This window comes from Lagenorhynchus albirostris, chromosome 5 (assembly GCF_949774975.1).
Source record: "Lagenorhynchus albirostris chromosome 5, mLagAlb1.1, whole genome shotgun sequence".
Lineage (NCBI taxonomy): Eukaryota > Metazoa > Chordata > Mammalia > Artiodactyla > Delphinidae > Lagenorhynchus > Lagenorhynchus albirostris.
Genome location: NC_083099.1, coordinates 38312435 through 38330810, shown reverse-complemented (window position 1 = coordinate 38330810; position 18376 = coordinate 38312435). Strand labels below are relative to the sequence as shown.

Genomic DNA, 18376 nt, shown 5'->3' with positions numbered 1-18376 from the left:
AGACGAAGTGGCTTCTACAGGAGACCCTTGTTACTCTCCATATTCCAGTCGTGACCTGGTTTTACATAAGAACTCTCTGAGTTCTAGTTAAGACCATTTGGTTTGCAACTGGTCTAGAGTCCCTAGGATAACCAAGCAGCCCACAGTATCCCAATGTCAAGCTAGCCTCTTTTAAGAGCTGCTGGAATATCATATGATAAACCATAATGGAAAAGAATTTGAAAAAGAATATAAATATAAGCTCCTTCCCTACCTCTACTCCTACTTCTTTCTCTTTGAGAAAACCTGTTTTTGAAATAAAGAATTTTTTTCCGTTAAAAAAAGAAAGAGCTGTTGGATATAGTAAAACTAAGGATCACTGCAAACCTCCTTGGTTTTCTGTTTGTAAAATCAGCACTTCTTTTTTTGGAAGCCAAGGTTACATTATTCCTTCTGGAGGAGTTCAAGGCTTCAAAAGGAATCATAGGGCTGGTCAATTCACCACAGTGAACTCCCTGTGAAAATCATGCCTGGCAGGTAAGGTCAGAGTGGAACTCTGTTCAGAGACTCTTCCATCTGCCATGCAATAGATGACTCCTGAATTAATCACAGCCACTCCCTTCTTCAGCATCCTGTTCTAAGAGCAGGCAAACTGTTGTTACAACTAACCAATGCTGACTGTAAAATAAATTAGTGGAGGCAAAGGGACCTTTGGGTAAACAAATTAAAATTCATAGTTTTCCTTGGTCATTAAAGGAGCATTTAAGGAAATTCTACTACTTTTATCCTAAATATAATCATTTGGTTTGCTATCATACCAGAAAAACCACTTTAGAATGGTGGTTTAATATTTTCTATATGTGTAGTTATTTTGTGCTCCTACATTTTATCTGTTGATTCTCCTAACACTCCAAGGTAATTAAGGAAAGCTATTATATTCCCATTTTATAGATGAAGTAACTGAGTCAAAGAAATTGATAAAGTATCCAGAAGTCCTGTAAAAGGCATAAACTTGCCAGAAAGTGGAAGTGTTTGACTCCTGGACAGTATTTTTTTTTAAATGAACCATATCACTCATTTTGATTTCTTTCACTTTGAGGAGCTACTAATCAAGGAATGCAGTACTTACACATTCCACAACATGGATAAAACTCAAAAACATTATGGTAAGTCAAAGAAGCCAGACAAGAAAGATCATGTTATATGATACTATTTACATGAAATGTCCAGAACAGGCAAATCTATAGAGAAAGAAAGTAAATTAATTATTGGTGGGGAGGGGCAGGAGGGCAAAGGAAAGGACAATTAATGACTAGGATGTTTCTTTTGGGGATGATAGAAATGCTCTAAAATTAGATCATGGTGATGGTCATACAATTCTGTAAATATCCTAAATATCTGTAAATATCCTAAATATCTGTAAATATCCTAAAACCCACTGGGTTGTACTCTTAAAATGCACAAATTTTATGATATTTAAAATATTTCTCAATAAGGCTATTTTTAAAAAGTTCAAATAGGATGGTTAAACATGTGCAAAATAATTAATATTTATGTATTATTTATTATACCAAAGAGCTTCCTGAAAGAAAAAAAATCCATCCAAAAGTGTTTTCACTAGGAATAAATATGAAACTTGGTCAAATAAATTTTAGGAAGAACATTAATGCTAAAGTGATTTTTCTGAACTGTGTCTTCCAATATTTGTGACTGCTGACAAAAAGTAAAGGACACTCTTTTCTATCAGGTGGAAGGAAAATCATTTAAGTAGACAGGTTTGTGGGTCACAATGACCTCTACGAGGAGTACTATCAATTGAGATAAATTATACATTTTGGAAGTTATATTAGTGTGAGCTAAACATAAAATTACAAAAGTTATGTAAATAAATCTTTAAAAGGGAACCAAGAATTTAGCCTCTAAAATTTCATTTTATAAGTTACTTTCCTATGAAAAAGATGAAAGTTTGGCATTAATAGTTAGGCTGCTAATTAGTGTCTATAATATACTCTTAAACCACTATTAAACATATGGACTAGACTTATCATATTACTTAAGTTTTCAAGCATCTATGTCTCAAAAGACAAAAGGGAAATGTGGGCAAAACGAAGTTAAAATTTTATGTAGAAAAGTAATGATCATAAAGACTATATTCTTGAATAAAAGTTGAAATTGTTCAGCGGTGATTTAAAAGAAAAAAGTATCAATGTAGAAATACAAATATTTATGTAATATTGGAAACAAGCAAAAGGCATCAGAGTTAGGATAAGAATTACAGCCTATGAGAGCCCGAACCCATTAGTTACTTAGTCGAACCCATTAGTTACTTAGATGTGGACACACACTCATCAGGGCTAAATGTCATGTCAGAGCCACCTGGCTAATATATAGAGGGTTATCATCTTCTGATTCTTGGCCTAGCATGATTTCAATTAAGACCACATTGGTGGGGAACATGGGTGAGGGGTAGAGGCTGGAAGACACAACAGACAGTTTAAAATGGAGAAAGATAAATTTATTCTAAAAGTAGGAGGTATGGGATTATGAAATATTAGAACTTTAAATTTTATTTGTAAGTAAACACAATAATGACATAGTATTCACAGGTTTAAAAATTCAGAACATATGGGGGCTTCCCTGGTGGCGCAGTGGTTGAGAGTCCGCCTGCCGATGCAGGGGACACGGGTTCGTGCCCCGGTCCAGGAGGATCCCACATGCTGCGGAGCGGCTGGGCCCGTGAGCCATCGCCGCTGAGCCTGCGCGTCCGGAGCCTGTGCTCCGCGGCGGGGGAGGCCACAGCAGTGAGAGGCCTACGTACCGCAAAACAAACAAACAAACAAAAATTCAGAACATAAAAATATGTTTCATGTTAGTTAAAAGTATGACGTGTTAACTCATTTATTAAGAGAACCTAAGAGAGAATAAGTAACAACTAACAGCATAAATAATAACAGGCCACAGTACAGAAGTTCAAGTGAGATGAATTAAGAGGTTGCAAGATACAGGGGAAATAGATAGTAAAGCATTTGAATACTCTGAAAGAAAAAACAGGGGACAGAAGGTGGGACAGAAAATTAGCCTAGGAAAACAGAAGGGGAGATATTCAACTAGAACTAGAAAAGAAGCCTTATTGTGATGCTTATCACTTAAAGCTGGTTCTGCAACTGTGGAGAAGCCAGTAACATGACTTGTAAGAAAGAATATAAAGAATGCAAATGCTTAGAATTGGACTTAAGATTATTAATTATAAAAAGCCATTTACAAAGCTCATATTGAAAAGTCAATTTAAATACTTTCTATTGTATGCTTTGAACAAATAATTATGTTTCTTCAAACAAGACACAGGGAGAGTCAAGAGATGAGTAGTTTATCAGTCTGCCCTTATTTTCATTTGCCAAAAGAAAATCTAAAATGCTATGCCCATTATGTTAACCCAGTGATTTATCTGGGGAGAAGATATTCACTGTGATGCATGGTTTTTCCTCTTCTCAAATAATTGACATGATTTTGAAAAGATATTAATAAGCTGGAAAAGCTATCGATGATAATTGTTGAGATAACAGAAAATCTTAAGCACACTAATTGGCTAGTAATAGAAAAATTAGGCAGGCATTTAAAAGAAAGCCAACTAAAGCAAGATTGTTGAAGTTCATGAAAATTATAAAAGTAAATGTCATAACATGGTAGAGAAAGTAAAAGTAAAGTAATTTGAATGGCAACAAAATTTGAGCTAGAGAAATTTATAGCATATTCTTAATATAGAGGACAAAAAAAAAAAAAAGGCTGTTAAGAATGGCTAAAATTAAGAGTGTTGGCACATATAACCAGTATGGAGCCAGGAGGTCAGACATCCAATGAAGACCTGTGAACAGGTGGAGAGCACCTGCACACCAGAAGTCAAAGTGAAGTCGAGGCCAGCTGGCTGGCATGTGGTTAACGCTGAATAAATATTTGCTGAAAAATGAAGTTATTCTCAGGATATGGTCAGCCCAGCACCAACATATGGGAACAGATGAGTTGTGGTAAGAGGCTGGTTCAATGGATAGTGGGCAGAGATAAAGGCAGATTATAAAAAATAGAAAATAGGTACTGAGAGGAGGGGAGCAGAGGGGCTGGCCTGGACCACTGGAGGTGGGAACACCTGTGAAAGTCCCCAATAGACCCTAGAGGGGAGAAGAAAGTGTACCAAGTATGGGAATACAACACTGCCAAGACCTGAGATGGAAACTTTGCTGTCTTTCCTGCACTTGTAGTTCTATAGCTTTCCTAAACCACTGTAACCACTTTTGTAAAATGAATTGGAGAGAAACAATACATTGGTGCAATCAGTTTGCCAGAAGGTACTTGTAGATAAAGTAAGAGGCATATTAATAAACATTTTTCTAAATGGTCTGACATTTCTACTGAGAACTTAACATGGGAATTAGATTGTTGTGGGGTAAAACAACAAAAGCAACAACAACAAAACCTGGTGCCCTTCATGGATAGGTTCATAGGAAGTGGTACTTGTCATCTTGAATTAAGAGAAACTTTAATGATCCTGTCCACTCTGACATACCAATTTTCAATGGTTTCAACCAAAAGAGAGGTGACAGATAGCCTTTTAAGATAGCTTCTTTCTCTGTTAACACAGTTTGGATATTGTTACCCATGGAGTGAATCTATTCAACACCAGCAGGAGAAACCCTAATTTAGTTTTGAAATTATGTGCCATTTTGCTCTGCAATTACACTGTCCTTTAGATGAATCTGTATTACATCTATAACTACCCAATCTCTACATGTAGAACTGAATAGATCAGCTGCACTTTATGCAGCTGATCTATTTATAACACCCATTTATGATAAAAACTCTCCAGAAAGTGGGCATAGAGGGAACCCATTTCAACATAATAAAAGCCATATATGACAAAACCACAGCAAACATCATTCTCAATAGTGGAAAACTGAAAGCATTTCCTCTGCGATCAGAACAAGACAAGGATGTGCACTTTTGCCACTATTATTCAACACAGGTTTAGCCATGGCAATCAGAGAAGAAAAAGAAATAAAAGGAATCCAAATTGGAAAGGAAGAAGTAAAATTATCACTGTCTGCAGATGACATGATACTATACATAGAAAACCCTAAAGATGCTACCAGAAAATGACTAGAGTTCATCAATGAATTTGCTGAAGTTGCAGGATATAAAATTAATACACAGAAATCTCTTGCACTCCTATACACTAACAATGAAAGATCAGAAAGAGAAATCAAGGGAACAATCTCATTTACCATCTCATCAAAAAAAATAAAATACTGAGGAATAAAACTACCTATGGAGGCAAAAGACCTACACTCAGAAAACTATAAGATACTGACGAAAGAAATAAAAGATGACAAAAACAGATGTAGAGATTACCATGTTCTTGGATTGGAAGAATCAACATTGTGAAAATGACTATACTACTCAAAGCAATCTACAGATTCAATGCAATCCCTATCAAATTACCAATGGCATTTTTCACAGAATTAGAGCAAAGAATTTTACAATTTGTATGGAAACACTAAAGACCACGCATAGCCAAAGCAATCTTAAGAAAGAAAAATGGAGCTGGAGGAATCAGGCTCCCTGACTTCAGACTATACTACAAAGCTACAGTAATCAAGATAGTATAGTACTGGCACAAAAACAGAAATATAGATCAATGGAACAGGATAGAAAGCTCAGAGATAAACCCACGCACCTATGTACACCTAATCTATGACAAAAGAGGCAAGAATATACAATGGAGAAAAACAGTCTCTTCAATAAGTGGTTCTGGGAAAACTGAACAGCTACATGTAAAAGAATGAAATTAGAACACACCCTAGGATTTAGGATTAAAGACCTAAATGTAAGGCTGGATACTATAAAACTCTTAGAGGAAAACAGACAGAAGACTCTCTGACATAATTTGCAGCAAGATCTTTTTCAACCTACCTCCTAGAGTAATGAAAATAAAAACAAAAATAAACAAATGGGAGTTAATTAAACTTAAAAGCTTTTGCACAGCAACGGAAACCATAAACAAGACAACCCTCAGAATGGGAGAAAATATTTGCAGGTGAAACAACAAAGGATTAATCCTCAAAATATACAAACAGCTCATGGTGCTCAATATCAAAAAAACAAACAATCCAGTTAAAAAATGGCCAGAAGACCTAAACAGACATTTCACCAAGGAAGACATACAGATGGCAAAGAGGCACATGAAAAGATGCTCAACATCACTAATTATTAGAGAAATGAAAATCAAAACTACAATGAGGTATCAACTCACGCCAGTCATAATGGCCATCATCAAAAAATCTACAAGCAATAAATACTAGAGAGGGTGTGGAGAAAAGGGAACCCTCCTACACTGTTGGTGGGAATGTAAACTGGTACAGCCACTATGGAGAATGCTATGGAGGTTCCTTAAAAAACTAAAAATAGAGCTACCATATGATCCAGCAATCCCACTACTGGGCATATACCCAGAGAAGAACATAATTCACAAAGACACATGCACCCCAATGTTCATTGCAGCACTATTTACAATAGCCAGGTCATGGAAGCAACCTAAGTGTCCATCGACAGAGGAATGGATAAAGAAGATGTGGTACATATATATAACGGAATATTACTCAGCCATAAAAAAGAACAAAATAATGCCATTTGCAGCAACATGGATGGACCTAAAGACTGTCATACTGAGTGAAGTAAGTCAGACACAGAAAGACAAATATCATATGATACTGCTTATATGTGGAATCTAAAAAAAGGGTACAAATAAACTTATTTACAAAACAGACATAGAGTTACAGATGTAGAAAACAAACTTATGGTTACTGGTGGGTAAGGAGGAGGAGGGATAAATTGGAAGATTGGGATTGACACATACACACTACTGTATATAAAACAGATAACTAATAAGGACCTAATGTATAGCACAGGGAACTCTACTCACTGATCTTTAATGGCCTATATGTGAAAAGAATCTAAAAATGAGGGGGTATATGTGTATGTATAACAGATTCACTTTGCTGTACACCTGAAATTAACACAACATTGTAAATCAACTATCCCCCCAAAATATTTTTTAAAAAAAATATTTTTTTAAAACATTGTTTTAAAAACTATCCCCCCAAAAAAACATTTTTTAAAAAACTATCCCCTTTTTAAAACTTTTTAAAAAACTATCCCCCCAAAAAAACATTTTTAAAACTTTTTAAAACTTTTTAAAAAACTATCCCCCCAAAAAAACATTTTTTTAAAAACTATCCCCTTTTTAAAACTTTTTAAAAAACTATCCCCCCAAAATATTTTTTTAAAAAAATATTTTTTAAAAACATTAAAAATAATCTTCCAAGTGATGGTATATGATAATTTATTACCCATTTCATTAGAGTCAGGAATAAATTATTCCTAATCACTCACTATTAAAAATATGATCTTTGCATATAAATAACATTCTTCTGCAGTTTTCTAAACATAAATTCACAAAGAGATTACTTGATCACAAATATTTTTATGGGTTAGAGAAATATAATAACAATTTTTTATCACCAAAGGAAGGGAAGCTTTATCACTAAAGTCTTTGTACTAATTTAAAAGGAGGTAAATGTTTTATTTTTGTTTAGTTATTGGTAATTAAATGTTTCTTGCTTGTTTACCAAATTTCCTGTGTTAATTATCTGTTTCTGTTTTTCAACCATTTGCCTGCTTGGGGTCTTGGAGTTTTCTCACACAGTTGAATAAATTCTTTATATGGTATGGATAGTAACACTTTGCATACCATATATGATACAAATATTTTTTTGTCCATCTTCTATTTTTAGGTTTGGCAGTTTTTGAATTCAGAGATTATATTTTTTTATAGGCAAAATCTGTTAATATTACTCTTTGCAATTTCTGAAGTGCTGCTTTATCCCTCTGCGATTAGGGTAAGCTCTGTATCTTTTTTTGGTGCTAGTTTTTCCTGTTATTTTTTTTTCTATTTAATTCGAGGTTTATTTGGGTGTATTTTGGGTTATTTTGTTTTAGTTACCCCTACACCACTTATTACATAATTTTGCTTTTCCCATTTGTTAATGATCCTTATATTAAAATAGATTCGACTTCTGTATTTGCTATTCTGTTCTAAAAATAACATTGCCATTTTTACAGCTTCTACACACTCCTATAATAACATATTCAAAATATGCTAGAGCTAGGCAGCCAAACGTGGTTCTTACTTTCCAGACTATTTAAAAAATATGTTTTTTCCAAGATCTGACATGACAGCAATTGACACCAAGCAGCAGAAGCAGTAGAGAATTCATTCCAAGATCAATCTGTGTTCAAGACCATAGGAGTAAGTAGGGGATCATGCAGGGTGTCCAGTGCTTTAAGGACACAGCAGCTGTACCCTTCCAGATGGTTCTTGTGGCATGATTTTGGCTGTGTTTCTGGCAGTTCTAGCTTCACGGTTTTCTAACCATCTTCTAGGCCTGATTCTTCCACCTTCTCAAAGATTCTGAATATATAAATAATAACCCTTCAGTAAATTTCTTTGATGATTAGAGTTAGTTTCTGGTACTTGCAACTAAAAAACCTCACTAATGCCTATTCTATTCTATTCTATTCTATTCTATTTATTATATATATTTTTTACAAAGAGACGTTTTATTAGCATTGTTACAGCAACGCGTCCCAGGAGCGGACGGATCCTCAGCACACAGCCCACTGAGCTGCAAGCAATGAGTCAGAGGGAAACAATTATTGTACACAGTGCAGACAAAGGATCATCCCAAGCCTCAAAGAGAAGACGTAAAATCACTTTACAAAAAAGTAAATAAAAATAACACCCATTTTTCTATTTTAAAAAGTGCCATCTCTCGAGTGGCAGAGGATGGAAAGCCCCAGGACCCGGCGACTCAGTAGCCCTGATGCTCGAGGGGCCGGGCCTGCTCTGTTTTCTAAAGCTTAATATAAGCATCCCAGATCTTCATCTTTCATACTCCTTCTCTACAATTTTCGTTCCTACTAATTTCTTCAGTGCGTCAGCCTCACAGCTACCAGCCTTCATCAAAACGTTAAGACCAGAGACTCCCTTTGTAAAGCTTAAATCTGAGTGAAGAGTGAAGAGACAAAACACCGAATCTTAAAAAGCCAAAGGATAGTGGAGCCAGTGCCAATGCACTTCTTTTAAATTAAGGCATTTCTTTCTTTCTTTTTTTTTTTTTACTGTGCTACAATGTGAACATGCTTTTTCCTATTTTCCTTATTCTTATTGTTAAGCTAGTACCAAATTTTCCTCATCATAGGAACCACCTCAAGCACTTACTAAAAGTAGAGAGTCTTAGAATCTTGGAGATACTCAGTATGTTCCGACTGATATGCAAGAATGTACATTTTCAATACGTTCCTTTATTATCCCCACACATGCATTTCCACAGTCCCAGATGTTCTTGTGGTCAGGCAATTTTGGAAAACACTGTCCTAGCTTTAATTCCTAGAAGACTTGCTAGGCCAATGGTCCATTTTTGTGAAAGGGGTAAAATCCACCACCTCTTTTTTTTTTTTTTTTTAAAAGGAAAAGGAGTTCAGTGTTTTCATATGCCTTTTTGGAATTGACAGAAATGATTAATGAGCTAACAGGCTTTGTCCCAACAGAGACCTGGGTTTGAATCTCAGCAGTGTGACCATGGCCTACGTCTCTATGTCTGATAGGAAGAATAAAAGCTTTCACATTAGAATACTGTGAGGATTAGATAAGGGAAAATTAGTCAAATGCTTAGTGCTAGTCAAATGACTGATACAGAGAGAGTTCCTAGTTAGTGAAAATGTTTTCCCTTTCTTCTCTTGTCTTTATTCCCATAAATCACTTTTTTTTCAAACATAGAAAGGTAGTTACTTGACTTACCCCTTAACTACCTGTTACATGCAATATAAGATATGTTCCCTAATGTCTCACTGTTCTTTTAAGAAACTAAAACATTCAAGGAAATGGCTTATCTTAGAAACCACATTAAAATGATGAAATAAAAGAGAAATAAGGATAATAATCTTTGGGGTGAATTGCATTTTTGGGAAAGTTATGTATAACTGTGAAATGTATATTTTAGCAAATCTGTCCTAAATTTGTTCTTCTCTCTGAAGTCTAAAATAACAGCATGGCATAGTAGGAGTTTTATTTTACTTATAACTTCATTAATTTTTTAAATGAGTAATACATTCAAGTGGTTCAAAATATTTTTTAAAGTATCAAATATACTGCTGAAATTGTTACACTGATATTCATAATATAAATAGGTCTATAATATTCTTTTCTTTTAATGTCTTTGTCTTGATTTGGGTAACAGGGTTACCTTTGCCTTGTAGGGTGAGTTGGGAAATATTTCCAATTTTTGGTTGTTTAGAAAATATTGTGTAAAATTAGGATCCTCTGTTTCTTGAAAGTTGGTAGAACTTGCTTGTTAAATAATCTAGCCCTTTCCTGGTGAGCAGATATTGCTGCAATTTCTTGAATAGTTATAGGAACATTTAATTTTTCTGAGTAAGTCTTGGTAAGATATATTTTTCTAATAATATGTCCATTTCATCTAAGATTTCAAAGTTGTTGGCAGTATTCACTTTTCTTTCTACTTTTTACCTGTAGTCACTGTTTCTGTTTCATGCCTTATATTTTTCATTTGTATCTTCTCTCTTCCTATGATCAAACTTGCTAGAGGTTTGTCTATTTTATTTTATTTTTTATCAATGTTTTGTTTTATTGATCTTTTTTATCATATTTTTGTTTTCTATTTCACTGACAGCTGCTTTTATTTTTATTGTATTTTTTCTTCTATGTTCTTTGAGTTTATTCCCTCCTTCTGATGTAAGTATTTAAAGCACCACTTTGGCTACATCCCACAAGTTTTTGATGCATAGTGTTTTTTAATACCATTCAATTCCAGATATTTTATATTCATTATAATTTCTGCTTAAACCCCAAAGTTATTTAGCAGTGTGTTTTTGTAAAATTGTGAATGGTACAAGGATGCCCACTATCCCTATTCTAGTCAAAACTGTATATGAAGTCCTAGCCAGTGTACATGTCATGAAGAAACTGAGTGATCCAACTGAATAATCCTGAGGTCCAATGAAAAAAAAAAAAAAAAAGATAGGGAAATCTAACAAGCTTCCAGGTAAATGGATGAGTTATCTTTAAAGGAAAAAGAATAAGAGCTGTAGGTAGATTTCTCATTTGCAACACTGAAAGCTAGAAGTCAAAGCATTAGCATAAACAGTCTACTGAGAGAAAAGAACTCAAGTATTCTACACCTAGCTAAGTTAGCATTACATCCATCAAGTTGAGAATTATATTTTATTTTGAATTTCTAAGGAACATTTACAAAACCTGATCATGTACTCAACATAAAGAAAAGCTTAACAAATTCATAGAGGTATTATGTCACATTATTTAATCAGAATATCCCTAAGTTAAATAAATAATAAAAAAGTAACTCCCTTGCACAACAAATTAGAAACTAAGAAATATATTCCTAGATAACCCTTTAATCTAAGAAAAAATAAGAAATACAGAGTATTTAGATAGCATTGAAAAAGAAAATAATATTAAAAGCTATGAGATACAAAGTTTACTCAAACAAAAATTTATACTTTGAAATGCCTCTATTATTAAACAAAAAAGATGAGAACTAAAAGAACTTAGTAGTCTTTTCAGAAGTCTAAAAAATGAAAACAAAAAACAAAAAGAAACCAGGAAGAAAAAATTAATAAACATAGAAGTCAAAAGTAATGTCATGGAATATAAAAGTAGTAGAAAGCATTAAAAACATAAAACCCAAAAGCTAGTTCTTTGAAAGCCTGATAAATAATAAGAGATAAATAAAAGTAGATACCATTAAAAATCAGAAATCAGGTATCACCACAGATAGAGGAGATATTTTAAAAATAAGAGTACTACATGCCATATTATGGATACAAATCTGAAATCTTAGAGAAAAATGAATGATTTCCTGTCAAAATATAAATAATAAAAACAGCTCAGAAGAACTGAAGATTTAAATAGTCAAATTATTACAGAAAACTCTGGAAACATTAAATAATTACCATTTAAAGAGGCACCAGAATCAGATGAGTTCATAATTGAATTTTACTTAATGATACTGGGTTCACATTCAAGTTTTATCTAACCTTTAAAAAACAGACAATCAAATGTTATTAAACCTATTTATTAACATCACTTAATTTTAACACAAAACTCTAATTAGTGTCCCTTAATAAAGAAAAATTATAGACCAATCTCATTTATAAATGTAGGTACTGAACTTATAAATAAAATATAACCATGTAGAAAATGATATGTAAAAAAGTAGTATCAGGAAATTTAGTAATACAAATCCATTTTACCAGCTGGTTAAAGGAGAAAAAACATGTTTAATATCAATAGATGCTGAAAAGGCATATAACAAAATCCAGAAGCATTTCTAATAAAACATTTAAGTTGGAATAGAAGGAAAATATTTGATTAAAAATAAACAATATTTACCAAAACCCAAACATCAAATATAATTCCAAGCGGAAAAACACCGAATGATTTCAATTAAAATCAGGAAGTAGACAAGGATGATCACTGTCACCATTATTATTTAACACAGTTTCAGAGGTTCAAATAGATTTAATAAGATATGAACAAGACAAGAAATAAGATAAAATATATAAACATTGGAAAAGAATAGATGAACTCTTTTTGGGGGGCATTGGGGCTGGTCATATAAATGCACAGCTAGAAAATCCAAGAGACACTAAATAAAAACTACTAGAAGTAATATGAGAATTTTGTAAATTTAATGGATATGAGACAAATATATAAAAATCAATAGCCTTTTTTCATCTATCAATATCAGGACATTGAGATAGAGCAAATAGTTCATTCACAGTAGATGCAAATATGATAGTCATAAGTTTTAAAAGAATGGCAAAGAAACATTCAAATAAAACTATAAAATTATATTAAAGAACATAAAACAACATAAGGACATACCATATCTTGAATGAATAAACTTTTATAATATTAAAAAGACTTAGTATCACTAAAAATGTCAATTCTCTAAAAATTAGTATAAATATAATGTAATCCCAATTAGAATCCCTGTTAATATCAGAATTTAATGATATTATCTTAAAGTTTATATGGAAGAATACCTGCTGTGAATATGTAATAAAAGTATACAGACTGGAAGAGAAAAACTTTACTAGATATCTATCAGAGTCTTTGGATTAGAGGTAAATAAATGATCTTAAAATTCAAATCAAAGAATAACTGCCTTCAAATATATATTTAAAAAGTAAGAACAAAGGACAGAGAATAAACTTTACCAGCTATGAGAATATACTATTAAGTCAAATGAATATGATACTAATGGTACATCTAATAAATCAGTGGAACAGAAAAGAGAATACAATAATAGATACTAGCATTTGTGAAATTTTGACATATGACAGGTAGTAGGTTTATTTAGTGGGAGAAGGATGGATTATTTAATACATAATACTGATACAACTGGCTATGTATTTGGAAAGAATAAAACTGGAGCCCCAAATCTCACATCATATAAAAAATAAATTCCATACGTGCTACTGACTTAAATGAAAGAAAACCCAAGAGACCATATGTATAATCTAGGAATGGAATGGACTGTTTTAACCAAGACTAACCAGAAACAATAAAAGACATTAATTTGATGACACCCAAAAGAAAAACTTTGATATGGTGCAATTTACTGTGAAAAGTCAATAGACAAATTATACATTAGAAAAAAATTGAATAGAGAAGATAATTACTTTACTATACAAACTGCTCTTAAAAATTGTTAAGGAAAATTCTAGTAATATAATAGAACATTGGCAAGATCTATGAATAGGTAATTCACAAGAGAAAAAGTAAAATATCTGATTTTAAAGTTTGTATCTAGTTCCATATTGCTTCCAAGTTCATGTGACAACTTCTCTTCTCTTTCAGAATCAGTTCCTCTCCAGATTTCTCTAGTCTGTGGTGTGCTTTCATCATTAAAGACTTCCAAGCAAAGAAGTTCAGAGCCCTCTGCGACTTCTTTCTCGCCCTTGTCTACTCAGCCAGGTGTTTACCTCTCTATTCCTGGGTAGTCCTCTCAACCCTGATTCTATTTAAGCCTTCCCAGTGTGGCCATGGAGAGGGCCAAGGAGACATAGTGGGACGAGCATGAGTCTTGGAGTCCAACTAGGTTTGCTTTCACTCCCTGCCATTTACCAGCTATGTGGGAACAAGTATGTTACCTCTCTGGACCTTCATTCTCTCCTCTGTAAGATGGGATAATTATACCTGCTATTCATGATCATTGTGAGAAGTGACAGAAGTAATTTATGTACAGTGCTAACATGGTTTCTAGCACACATTAGGACCTAAAAAATGTTAGTTCTCTACCCTACTTCAGTTTCTTATGGTTAGTCTAGGGACTGGGTTACCAGCAATGATATTTTCTAAATGGCTACCTGACTCCAATTTCTTGATATTTGGAACACCTCCATATGTTGATAGTAGCTTAATTTTGCTAAAACACTGCTTGTGTTATATCATTCTCCTGATTACCAATTTTCAAAGATTCCTTACTGCCTTCAGGAAAAAGTACAAACCCCATAGCCTTACTGCTAACATACTCATTGTTCTAAGGTAAAAATTTTAAAACCTTGCCCAAGGTTTCCAAAACATAATTTTTAACCTTTTCATTTGGGAAAATGAAGAAATGCCTAAAAATTTGGAATCACCTTATATAACAGCATATGCTATATTTTCCTTCAGTACTCTAAACCACCATCCACTGGGAATAATGATATACAAAAGAAAATTCTACTTTGTTTTCCTGAAATCTCACTTTGTACTTGAAATGTCTTTAATATATTCACTTAATACTTGCCACTCTAAATGGCAGAATAGGAATGGATGATAGCAAACATTTATCACAAAAACAGTTATGGCATTGTTATTAATAATTAGGCATATTTACAACACAAACTAGTTAAAACAAGATTTTTGTTGTGATCATGAGAGAAATAAAAATTTAGACATTACTTTATTATGTCTAGTTGCTAACAGCAAAAAATAATTCTTTTACCTAGTACTTCCTTTTGCAAGTCATGGCATCTGGTTTGCAAGTTTACTTCCTGTTGTTTGAATGTCTCAATTTGCTGAGATCTCAATATGGCTGCATCTGACAACAGTTTCAGATTTTTCATTTCCTCTTCAAGGCATACGTTATTTCTCTGGGACACTGTCAAACTTTTATTTAGCATCTTTATTTCTGTAAAGAAAATTCAAAGTTTACAAATAGATAACACTGGATCATAAAACATTTCTTTAAAAATGATTATTTTCTTTTAGAAAATGAATAGTTGAAAGCCAACATGACTTCTCTGAGAGTATAGTGACACCTAACCAAAAAGTTAAGTTTTAATTTAGTAGTTATTCTGAAAAATAAATGAAAAAAGGATTGTATTGCTAAATGATGCATGAAACCTTTTAGTAGTTTTTTTAAGTCTTTAAATTGTATTAAATGGCAATCCTGCCTGCTTTTTAAATACTCACATGAATGAATAAAATAATATCCATGTAATGTTCTGGGTTTTATTGAAATTAAATTGTTTTCTTGGCAACATGATTCAGAAAAGTAAATTTAAATGTGTTAGCATGAGCTGGTTGGGAAGAATTTCTAGGAGATAACTAGGGCATATTCTATACAAATTATGAAGAAAGGTGGTAGGGGTGGAGAGAAATAAAAGGATGTAGTGTCTAAAACTAATAAATTTATGGGCAGAAAGTATTAGCTAATATATCTTAATGGTTCTAATAACACTCTGTCCCCTCAAAATAAGGGCAGAATTTCATCATAGCAATCAATTCTCATTATTCTATCTACTTAGATTAAGTTTAATAACAATATGTCTTCACAGCATTATGTAGATTTAAATGTGCTAATTTTATATAATTTTGTGAGAAATTCATGGAACATTTTATCCTTCAGAATGATAATTATCAAGGTCTCCTTTGCTTAGTGTTTTCAGCACTGCTGCCTTAAGCCACCATTAAAATATACAAACACACATGCAATAAAAATACTATAAAATTTGTACAACAACAATTAACTGAACTGATGAGGATGTGATCTACATGAAAATCTGGACAGTCTGCTTTTTCAGAGAGCTCACTTGGCATTTCTTCCTTGCTTAGCTCATCCTGGACTACATGATGGGTGTAGTGTGTTGTTGGGTGTCAAAGGAGGTTGGCTTGGTTTACTGGTCTTGGAGCCATCACAGCAGAAATAGTAGCCACATGGGCCAGCGAAGACCAGAAGTAGACATCCATGGGACAGACATGGCTGCAGAGGCAATATGGCCAGTAAATGGTTACAGGAGAAGTAAAGCAGTACGCTGAACAGAGCACAGAGAAGAGGGCATGCCCCAAGGGATGGTGATGAGTAGGATCAGGAATGTGGTCTAAGGAGAGAAAAGCAAAATGCCTTTCTGTGGGAAGAAAGTACATCTGGAAGAGAAAGTGGCATTTAAGGTAGACCTACGGCATGAACACAAGGGGTCTTGCCACCATCTTCACCTTTAATTCCTACTCAAAATGGAAAACCTAGAGAAATAAATTGGCATGGATCAAATAAGTGGGGGTCTACTATATTCCAATGGTTCCTTTATATGGGAATATTTTCCCCTAGGAATAGCTATATGCTTCTAAAAATTTATGGATATGTTCCCATTTGTGTGAGGAAAGCTACTAACACAGTAGTAGAATTTTTTAACACAGTAGTAGAATTTTTTTTTATGTAGTTAAAGAAAATAAGGAGGTTGCAATTTTTCTTCAGGCCCAAGAAGTCTTCCTGGGTAATTTTTCTAGCCATAATGGTAGCTTCTTATGGCTGAATAAACTGTAACCTACCGTAACCATATCTGTCTATGATTAAGTCCGAATGACACTGCAGAGGAGTGCACACATGCTGTGACCTATTTATCGTTTGCCAGAATGGTACTGCTTAGGTTCACAGGCTGACTCTCTTAGTGTACACTACTATCTGTCTCTAAAATAACTCCTTGTGTCAATGTCACTTTCTATCTGACATTAAAAGCATAAGAATTTGCAATACAAATTCATTTGTGAAATATATTCTAACACACGGAAAAGTACAGTAAGATTTTTAACAGGAGGTTTCTAACATGGAAATAGGAGAGTAAAATCAATGGGGGTCAATTAACTCACCCTTGGCAAATTAAATATCCCCTGTACCTATGGCAATCCTGGTGTCAAATACTTAATCCTACTTTCATCATTAATACAACCTCATAATTGCCACTTATGTGTCCCAATCTGGGTTCATAAATTATGATCAACCTATTCTGGTCATTGTACCCACCATACACTCTCCCTGTCTTTGCACCGCCCCATGAAGAAGGTCCTCCTAGCCTCATACGTTGGACCTACCACAGCTCTTAGGCTATCTCTGCCTGGAAATCTTTCCTGACCAGATCTGTAACTTGCGCCAGTTACACTATTTCTACGGCACTGATCATATGCATACATGTGACCTACTATTTGACCGTAAGTTATTTTAGGCCAGAGGTAATACCTCATTCATTTTTTATTCCTCCCATAATTTCTGCCACAACATTCTAGAATTAACAGAAGCTCAATAAATAGCTACTAAATGAATAAAGGCATTATTGCACAAAGCTTCTAATATACCACTAGCTGAAAATCCTAAATATGTGTTTATCTTAACTCTCCCTTCACTTCAGAGGCAAGCATTTTGAGCTGCAAATTATTTAACGTAAGACTTGATAAGGCAGTAAACACACACATCTACAAGAAGGAAACATTTTTAATAGGATAAGCAAATAGGGCTATTCTATCCCCAATTTCATCAATTTTATAAAAAAATGTGGACTACATTTCTAAACCTAATTCAGAACTTGAATTTTAAAAGTTCAAGAGCTATTCGGTCAAGAGTTATTTTGAGAGTGGAAGCAAATTGATTCTATGCTTGCTAAAATATTCTGCCTTGGTAAAAATATTATTTTTTTCTGAAATTTCTTCTACTAAAATAGCTATGCTCTGATTTGAGAAAACCTAATCTATGAAAAGTTAGACTTAAAAATATTGATTACATAAATTGATAACCACTAATTAGAAGAATAGGAAATACTTCACTTGTATCTTCTACTTAATATTCAGCATACTTTGTCAGCAAGAAAATATTAAACAATGCATTTTTCTAGAAACTTCCTTCCTATTTTGGACTTTGATTTTAAATGTAAATTAATTTTAATGTGAAAATCTTTTAAAGTATCTGAATAATGTGTGCAGTGTATATGG

The 18376-nt window shown here is 33.5% G+C and overlaps 1 protein-coding gene across 1 annotated transcript in view; it reads right to left on the bottom strand.

The window, feature by feature from the left end:
- The window catches only part of LEKR1 (leucine, glutamate and lysine rich 1), a 273743-nt gene that overhangs the window by 112031 nt on the left and 143336 nt on the right, over positions 1-18376 (bottom strand). Inside the window, exon 9 of the mRNA XM_060149884.1 lies at positions 15120-15305. Within this exon, the coding sequence (XP_060005867.1) occupies positions 15120-15305 (186 nt within the window). The remainder of the gene's footprint in view (positions 1-15119; positions 15306-18376) is intronic.